Below are 10,109 nucleotides of genomic sequence, written 5' to 3' on the forward strand. Positions count from 1 at the left end.
CTGCAAACATTTGGCACTCCAAGTCTTCTTTCTCCATTCCCCTTCATCAATGGCTCATTGGATGTTAGAAGTTTGATGACAAATCAGACTCTTATTCCACTGATACTTTGACAAATGGGGTACTATGGTGGGAGTGGATTGATAGTGGAAATCAAAATATCAGGCCTTGTGGTTCAAAGCTTGTTTAAGTAAAAAAAAAATACACTACTCATGGTATGGGGAAGCTAAGATTCAGTTTATAACCATTCTGTTTTACTGTACGCACTAGACTCTTAGCTCTCATGATGTGTAGTGAAAAACTCTCCCCTGCTCCAAATGAAACCATTCACTAATGCATCCTATCCAGGAGTAAAGGGTGACAAAGATTTCAGCAATAAAGCTACTGTTTCTTTGACCATTCTAGGCTACCCTTCCAAATGGAAATGCTGGACTGGCGTGGCATCAAAGTATAAGTAAGTAGACAAATCTAAAATTTATTAATTTACCAATAGACCAAGCCAAACTCTTTGGAAGGGGGAAAAAGGAGATAAGAAGTTATATTGAATTAAATCATAGACATTGAGCTAAAAGGACCTTAGTGTCCATAAAGTCTAACCGCTCTCATTTTACAGATGAGGAAACTGAGGCAGAGATAGAAAGTGACCTGCCCAAGGTCACATAGGTGGTAAGCAGCAGAGCTGAGATTTGTGCCTAAGTACTTTGACCACAAATCTAGCTCCTTTCCTGCTCCATAATGCTGCCTCTTAAATATGACAATGCCTTGGCATTCTTCAGATGATGAAGGGGCAGAGGCAGCCCTGGAGTAATGGCAAACAAGGATTCTGAAGGTTCTCCACGTCTTTCTTCTGAGCTTCCCTTCCCACTGTCACAGTTTTCCTCTAATTCATTATAAGATCTACAGCTAGAAGGCAACATAGAGATCATCTAGTCTAATTCTCTCCATTTATAGATGAAAAAGATGAAGCCCAAAGGAGTGAAGACCAAGGTCATATAGGTAACATGTATCAGAGCAGTGATTCTAATCTAGGTCTCCTGACTCCAAAACCAATGCTTTACCAACTCCTCCAAGATGCCTCAATAAATCACATAAGAAAATTGAGTACTGACCCCTAAGAGCTTGGAGAGAAAACTCCAAATTCCAGTTTAGCAGCAAGAAAAGAAAATCCACCCCTTTTGTCCTTTCCCTTGTCTTAGCTTTGATTGAAGTCCTGCTACTGAGCCCAACGCTGCCCCCAAAGAGAGTGGAATCCTCTCTCTGACTCTGAGGTGACCCAGGTTCCCATCACAGCTATCAGCCCATCATCTAAGAGGCTTGCTGAAAATCGGCTGGGGCATTTAAAAACCTGCCCCTTCTCAGTCCCCAAACCCTAATAGTGGAGTTCAGTTTGGCCGATGGAGGCAGTAATCATTCTCTGTGTCAAGAGAGCTGTTGTAGCCAGATGATGGGTATAAGTCTCGTCTCAGTAGCCTGTTGACAATGTTGATCACCGCCTTCTTGTACTGTTGCCGCAGCAGTGAATACACAAAAGGGTCCAAGGCAGCCTTACTATAGGTGAGGCACTTGCTTATTATTCCCCAGTAGCTGTTGATTGTAATGAATGGGAGGAGTTCCACCAGCCTGTTGTAAAGAAATTGAACAGTCTGATATGATAATCAAACTCATTTAAGGTGCTCACCCTCCAAATATCTTAGATCAAGAGTAGCAAACCTTGAGTCACTGGGAGAACTCAATTCAAATCCTGGATCTGCCACCTAGTGTGATAGAACACAAATATGAGTCTCAGTTTACTCATCTGTAAAATGGAGATAATGTTCTGTCTGCCTTGCAGGGTTGTGATCAAAGCAGTTTATTAATCATAAAGTTTTCTAGAAGTATGAGCTGTTACTATCAAAGTACTTTCACACCCAGAATCTCATTTGCTTCTCAGAACAAACGGCAGTCTATGTATTAGTATCTCCTAAGAACTCATTTTACAGATGAGAAAACTGAGTTTCAAAAAGGTGAAATTATTTTCCCCTCAAGGTCATACAATGGCAGAACTGAAGCTTATCCCACACTACTCTTCCCATTGAATCACATTCTGCCATTCTTCCTGGGGTCCTGAATCCATTGTGAGACTTTTTAGTAGTCTATGAATGTTCCCAGGCAGTGATGTAACCTACTCTCTTCCACCCTTTTGACTTCTTCCTTCCCCGTCTAACCCCACCTCTTTCACCAATCTTTTCTCAATAGGGCCAGTGGTTTGGGCACGGAAGTGATCAGAATTGTGTTAGTGGCATCATGTGGAGAGTGGAAGGGGGAGGATGGATAATTAATGTGCAAACCAGAATAACACCAACAATACTCCACATTGATAGGGCATTTCATAGCTTCCAAAACACTCGTGTTGTTTGATTCCTCACCACAATCCTGTAAAGTAGGTAGAAATTATTATCCTTATTTTACAGCTGAGGTTAATGAGGCTCTGAAGCAGTATGAGAGATTCAAGCAAGGTTACATAGCCAGAAAATAGCAGAGCCAAAATTCAAACCTGCATCTTCTGACCTTGTCACTCTGTCTAGCTGTCTAGTTCTCTTTATATTATCTCATATTTTCACCTAGTTCTTCTCCACTGCTTACTCCGCTTCCTTCTCTTCCTCCCATCCCAAGCATTATTTCTAAATAGGCTCTATTTATGATCTCATCAAAATGTTATCATATTCCTTTTTTTAAAAATTAAGGTTTTAAGACCTCAGACCTATAGTTTTCCCCTGGGAGGTTAGTAATTTTAAATATTAAGAAATGACTGGTAACTAAAGCTCTGAGAACAGACAAGCCAGCCTCACTAAGTTACAATGTCCGCCAGATCTCCTTGACCCAAAATATGCCTGTTAAGAATCATATCTTGGTAGAAATTGGTTTATCCTATTTTTTTCCTCCATCAAGATTCTTTGCTTAGGGAGTTGAGGAAATGGGAGTTTTGCTGAAATAGGGGCATTTCGGAAGACTGATAACTGCCCAATATAGGTAGAATTAGGTAGAGTGCCAAAACAAAGGCTTAGTATAGGCATAAGTATTAGAATCAGAAGATCAAGATTCTGGTCCTAATCCCTTTGCTAAATCACTGAGTGACTGAGCAAATGCCTTCTTCTCACTGGGCCTGAGTTTCTTCATCTGTAAAACGAAGAGGTTTAATTCAGTTATCACCAAGATCTTTCTTAGCTCTGACATTCTGTGTTCTACGTACACCGATGGCTATGGAAATTGACTTCTAAAATCATTCCTCAGCTTGAAGCAAAGAGAAATAAAGCATGATAATAACCATGGTAAAAAATTTGTCCCTCCAAGGAGCTTAAGGAAGCCCATACAGACACAACATCCCCTTGCTAAGGTAGGAAGCAAGCATCATTATCCTCATTTTAGGCGCAGAGAAACCAATTGGTAATTTCCATAACTTAATACTGCCAAATCCCTCTTTTAAGTCTTAAGGGCATAATAATTTGTAAATCCATGACATTTTCAAAATGTTGAACACTGATAAGTTGGAATTGATAACGGGATTTTGGTGAGCCATGGCTTGTAATGGGAAATGAGGAGGGCAGTGAGGGATAAGATTTTAATAGAAATCAAAGTCTCCTTAAAGAGAGAAGGTTGAATAGCACTGAATATGCATTTCACTCATTTAATCAGCAGAAAATACCTAGAATGATTCTCCCAGAATTTCATAAAATGACAGTGGATTCTTAGGACATAGAATATTAACACATAGAACATAAAATGTTACAGCTGGAAGGGACCTTAGAACATGAAATTTAAGAATATAGAATACAGAATTTTAGGCTTAAAAAAGAACTTCAAACATAAAACACAAAATTTTAAAGTTGTAAAAAATCTTTGGTCAGTATCTCATCAATACCCCTAGATTTTAGACAGAAGGAAACTGAGGCTCAGAGAGAGAACATGAGCTGTCCAAAATCACAAGGCTAGTATGTGGCAGAAATGGGGACAGAAATCACTAACATTTATATAGAGCTCACTATGTGCCAGGGACTGTGCTAAGCACATTACAAATATTATGTCATTTGATCCTCACAATAATCTTGAGAGGTAGGTACTATTATTGTCCCCATTTTGCAGATGATGAAACAGAGGCAAATAGGAGTTATGTGACTTGCCCTCAGTCACCCAACTAGGAAGTGTCTGGAATTGGATTTGATCTCAGGTCTTCCTGACCTCAGGCCCAGTGCTCTAACCACTGAGCAACTTCTGATTTCTAATCCAGTGCTCTTTCTACTACTCTGTTTCTCCACTACACACTAGTGTATCTGAATGGTTGTTAAGCCAGGAAAAAAAAAAATGAAGAAATTTTTGTGCATTCTTAGATTAAGCAGTGGGTAGAGCACAGGACCTGGAGTCAGGAAGATCTGAGTTCAAATTCTGCCTCAGACACTAGCGATGTGAAATTGGGCAAATCACTTAACCTTCATCTGCCTTAGTTTCTTCATCTGCAAAATGGGAACACTAATGGCATTCCAAGGTGGCTGTGGGGATCAAATCATATAATATTTATAAAGTGCTTTGTCAACCTTAAAGTGCTATATAAATGCTAGCTGTTATTATTGCTATTATGAGGGTGATGATGTCATAGTTTAAAAGCTATGGATCTGTAAGGGATCTTAGAAATCATTTAGTCTATCTAAGTGTGGGATATTAGAAAGAAACCTAGACCTGGAATCAGAAGAAACTTAACTTCTCTAAGGCTCAAATTTCCCACTTATAAAATTGGGAAAATAATTCTCCTACTGTCTACTTCACAGAATTGTGAAGATTAAATGAGTTAATGCACATATTGTTTTTCGATTGTTCAGTTGTGTCCAACTCTTTGTGACTCCATGGACTGATCCAAGGGAGTTTTCTTGGCAAGGATGGCTTGTTATTTCATTCTCAAATGTGCCCCCATTTTACAGATGAGGAACTGAGACAAACAGTAGTTAAGTGACTTGCCCAGGACCACACAGCTAGTACATATTTGAGGCTAGATTTGAACTCAGGTCTTCCTGACTCCAGTCCCAGTGCTCTGTCCACTGCACCACCTAGCTGTCCCTCTATGTACAATGCACTTCTCAAACTCTAACTTTCTATATAAATGGTCAATTTTTAATATTATTACAGATGAGGAAGCTGAGCCTCAGAAACAAGAAGTGACTGGTCCAGGTCACACAGGTCCTAAGTAGCAGAGCTAGGTCTTCTAACTTTATAACCAGTGCTGTTCTCACTACATCATGCTGAGTGATGTTACTTTTGAAATCTTAATGTTCAAAGTAGCATTTCTCCAATCTAGGGAAAGCCCCAAAGAAAACATATCACTCAATTTCAAGCAAAGCTGAGTAGCTTCCCCAAATTCCCTCTCAGCTGGCACTATGCTGACCTTGCAGCATATTTTTTTTTTGGACAAAAGTTTTCTGGTCATTGAATAATCTCACTGTGTGTGTTGATGCAGAAGGGGGTGTCTGAACAGAAGAATATAAGGAGTCAACTCCTAGTCAAAGTCACACTGCAGTGATTTCCTTTTATTCCTACAAAGAAAATTAAAATATAAAATTAATCATTTTCTTCTAACTTTAGACATAAATAGAACTCAAACAAGCCCTAAATTTGAATCTTTGCTCTGCTACATGGGGCAAATCATATCATCCCCATGGGCCATTCACTTCACAAAGAGGTATGGATCATACTAACTGTACTGCCTACTTCATGGATCTGGAAGTTAATAAATTATTTGCTTGAATTAAATGTCTCACAAGCTAGAAAGGTGCTATGCAAATATAAATCATTGTCATTATTTTTTAATCAGTGCCAGCAATTCTGGAATATATACAAAGAATTCTGAGGTGATCGCTTTGAAGGAGATAAGTCATTTAGGAGTGTCTGGTTTTTTTTTTAAAGAAGGATATTATAGTCATACCATATATGTACATTTTATAAATATGTTAGTCATATTTTACCATTTTTTAATATAAGCATATTCTAAAAGAACTAAACATAAAGATTTAAACAATAAGCAAAGCTCATTCATTATTTATTGATTATTTCAAACATGTCCAGAGCACAGAAATAATATGATTCTGCCCAAGTATCCAAGAGAAAAGGACATTACAGTTTGCTCTGTTCCTATTAGTCAAAAGAGGAGATTTTTTGCATTCCTGATGTATGTGAAAAAGGCTGCAGACTCATATTATGAGGAGAAACACAGATCTGTATCTTGGTGGCATATGGTAATTAACAGATGGCCAAAAGTGACTCACAGGCTCTTCATGTGCAGAATATCGATTAGTTAACATTTGACTTTATACATCCCCATAGAGGGACCTACTTTAGAAGGGGGGAGAGGAATGGACTCACCCACTCAATAAGGGAGCTAGGAAAAATTCCCCCTATTTTAAGTTCATCTCCTTATAGTCCCCAAGGGAATGAAGTACAAAGCAGAGTAGAAGAAACCAATGATGAAGGCTCTAGTCCTTGTGTCCTCTGCTCTGGTTAGACCACATCTGAAGGATTTTCTTTAGTTCTCAGTGCCACATTTTAAGAAGAACTTTGATAAGGTAGAAAGTATCCAATTGATAGAGGCATTTGGAAAGTATGCCATTGAAGGACAGGTTGACCCAGCTAAAGATGTTGAATAACCTTGAGAAGAAAAAACTAAGGGAGGGACCACGACTCCTATTTTTCAAATATTTGAAGGATAGCTGTCAAGCAGAAGACCAATTATATTTGTTCTGTAATAGGGGATTCTTAAATCTTTTGGGGGTAGTTTGTTGAAGTCTATGGATCTTTTCTCTGAATGTTCTCTGAATAGTTTTTAAATACATAAAATAAAATATATGGAATTGCAACTAAAATAAGATATATTGAAATTAAAATGTACTTTTTTCCATCCAAATTAATGGACTACCCTGAAATCTCTCCACAGATCTCTGGGTAAAAATTCCCTTCTAGAGCTAGGCATAATGGATAGAAACTGTATTGACAGCTCTCCATTTGATATTAGGAAAATCTTGTAAACAATTAGAGCTATCCCAAAGTGAAATGGATCATGGCTTCTCTATCCCTTGTCTTTCAAACAGAGGTTGGACAAGCCCTCGATGGAGATAATACTGAGGTGATTCTTGCTCAGGGTTGGTTTAGTCTATCAGTTGGGTGATGACCATAATCAAGTCATTTCATTCACTGTCATCACAAGTCATCTCTGAGCCTCAATTTCCTCATCTATAAAAGAACAGTGATCACTGACAATATACTTCTGGTCTCTGGAACTTAGTTTTCTCATCCAGCTAATGAGGGGATTAGAATAAAAGATTTCTAGCCTCTAATATTTAAAATTTCTTCTAGCTTTTGCAGTCTATGTTCTGTGTCCTAAGGTCCGTGAATGTACTTAGATTCCCCGTGATGTGTGCTGAGGTCCTTTACAGTTCTAACAGCCTCTTTCCTAAAGCCCCTTAAAGCTGAGATTCTATGTTCTGTGTCCCAAAGTGGCTCCCAGACTAACATTCTATGTTCTTAGTTCCCTTCCAAACCCAACATTCTGCGAATCAGTGCTTGCTATCTTACAAGTTTGTTCACTTCAAGGAAGCTGTAACATTGTGTGATGGGCAGCCATTCCTGACTGAGGGTTATGTCCAGGTTTCAGAGCTCAGGAGGGGAGCTGTGCTAAGACATATGCGCTGAAAGCAGTCCGTGAAGCCTCACCTGGTAATGACGTAAGGAGCGAAGCAGAGGACGAAGGAGCCAATAAAGACGCTGATCTTCTTGGTGGCCCTCTGCCGCCGCCGCTTCTGCTCGTTAAGGCAGCGCTGTCTCACGCTGCAAGGCAAAGGGCAAAGTTCCTTTGTTATGTTCAGAATGCGGGGCTTAGGGAGGGGGATTTGGAGAGCCTGGGATAGTCGGACTTAGCCTAGGTGTGAAAAAGCAAGAGGTAAGCCGGAGAAAAACTTAGGATTCTCTCCTCTTCTTTGCTCCGCCACTAACTTCATTCCCTTTCCTGAAGCCCTCTCGGGAGTTTTTAGCAGGGGAAGGGGGATGGGCATGGAGGACCGATAACCCCAGGTGCTCAGCAACAAAATCAGGCTTCGGGGTCCCCTGTGGCGTCCCACGCTAGGGGTCCTGGGACTACCAAGTGAGTTAACCAGATCCCTAAGGGTGGCGCTTGCATCCTGCCCAAAAATCCTGAAATCTTAAAAGCCAGATGGATGGCGAGGACGGCCCGCGCATTAGTCCCTGAGTGCATGGACCACCGCTGCCCAAAGACACACATTTACATACAGAGACACAAACTCATGCCCAAACATATGCAAACACTCTCTTATGTACATAAAGTCGATCATGAACACAGATACACTCATACACATACACAGATATACAGATTCTTGCAATGCAGACGTACTCATTCACCCTCACAGACCACCCCCCGTTATGCAAAAAAAAGCACACAGAGACAATTCATATGTACGCATAAACCCATCGAATACATTCAAACACACAAATTCACTATTATAACACAGTCACACAGTCACACACCCCACCACTTACACACACTCATGCAGAGCTTGGGCTAGTACCCACTTATTTTCTGGCAACCATTTCTCTGCACAAAAATGAGAGTTGAAAGGGGAGCATTGCATTGTGCGCGCATGTGTGTGAATGCAACAAGGATATAAGCAACAACGTTGAATTTGGCCCCACCTGAACGCCAACTGGGAGTCCTCCTTCTTGCTGTCTCCAGGAAAAAGAAATAAAAACTTAAAAAGGAAGAAAAGTTTGAGCCATTTCCCACCCTTAGGGGTTAGACTGGTCAGGGATTATTATCCCCACTTAGCAAATGAGAAAACTGAGACCTATACAGTGGAAATAACTTGCTCGGGGTCACTGTAGTGTATAAAAGATCAAGTATCTGAACAAACCCAGAACCTCCAACTCTAAACCCTGAGGTCTTTTTTCATCACTGGCTGCTTCCCACAGACAGCATTCTTGTCTGTGAGTGAGTGGGACCTTAATATAAAAGAGTGTCAGAACCGCAGGAGATCTTAGAGATCCCAAACTTGTTCAGCGTCTTTATTTTACAGAAGACAATGCTGAGGCCCGGTGAGGGGAAGTGATTTGAGCAAGGTGACTCACGGGGAGTGTCGTGTACCCTTCGTCCCCTCAGCCCGGCTGGTTACCTGGGATGAATATCGACCAGCAGAACGAGGGTCTGCATGGTGATGACGTCGATCCTCCGGCAATGGAAGCGAGCCACTCGCAGCACCTTCAGATAGGTGAAGCAGAGCACCACGAGCGAGAGCGCAAAGCTGGCGGCGTGGAAGGCCACCGTGAAGGCGGCAAAGCGCCTCCTCTCTGCCTCGACCCGTAGGTGCAACGTGCAGGAGGCGTAGGTACCGCTGTATCCGAGCCAGGAGCAGGCGAGTGCGGCCAACGGGAAGGCGAGCGAGTGCAGCCACGCGTAGGCCAGCAGCAGCGCAGCATCGCGGCCACGCACCTTGCTCGCATAGCTCAGCGGGAACACCACGGCCACCCACTTGTCCAGGCTGAGCGCGGCCATGCTCAGCATGGCGTTGGACGCCAGCAAAGTTTCTAAGAAGCCCGCCGCCTGGCACGCGCAGTCCCCCACGGGCTGCTGGCGCCACAGGAGACCCAGAAGAGTAAAGGGCATGTTCAGGAGGGTCAGCAGCAGGTTGCACAGAGACAGGTTGACCAGGAAGAGTCCAGGCACTTGCTGTCGGAGCTCAGAGCTGGAGAGGAAACATAATAGCACCAGCAGGTTGGACAGCAGCGAGACGACTAGAACTGAGCCGAGAAGGAGCGCCAGGAGGGCTTCAGCCAAGTCCATTGCTCTACGGACTTACCCTGGGCCCCATGGCCAGGAGGAGATATGGTTGCAAGCGGTTTGGGTATGAGCTAGCACAGCTCGAGCTCGCTTTAGGCTCTGGGAACAGAAAGAGGAGGCAATGCGTACGCTGTCCAGGGTGCTGAAAGATACCTCTCTACCGACTGGGCACTGGAACCCACTGGCCAAACCTTCTTCTTCAGCAGAACCCACTCGAACTCCGATTGCCTCCCCGTTCCCAAATCACCT

The 10,109-nt window shown here is 42.2% G+C and overlaps 1 protein-coding gene across 1 annotated transcript; it reads right to left on the reverse strand.

Moving 5' to 3' along the window:
• Positions 1–1,380: 1,380 nt before the first annotated feature.
• Positions 1,381–9,863, reverse strand: GPR78 (G protein-coupled receptor 78). Its single transcript, XM_027836123.1, has 3 exons — positions 9,196–9,863; positions 7,727–7,840; positions 1,381–1,618 (listed from the first exon to the last, which is right to left on the reverse strand). The coding sequence occupies exons 1-3, from the start codon at positions 9,861–9,863 to the stop codon at positions 1,381–1,383; spliced, it is 1,020 nt and encodes a 339-aa protein (XP_027691924.1).
• Between the last annotated feature and the right edge of the window lie 246 nt (positions 9,864–10,109).

The sequence above is a fragment of the Vombatus ursinus genome, unplaced genomic scaffold (genome assembly GCF_900497805.2).
Source record: "Vombatus ursinus unplaced genomic scaffold, bare-nosed wombat genome assembly UNPS02014818.1, whole genome shotgun sequence".
Lineage (NCBI taxonomy): Eukaryota > Metazoa > Chordata > Mammalia > Diprotodontia > Vombatidae > Vombatus > Vombatus ursinus.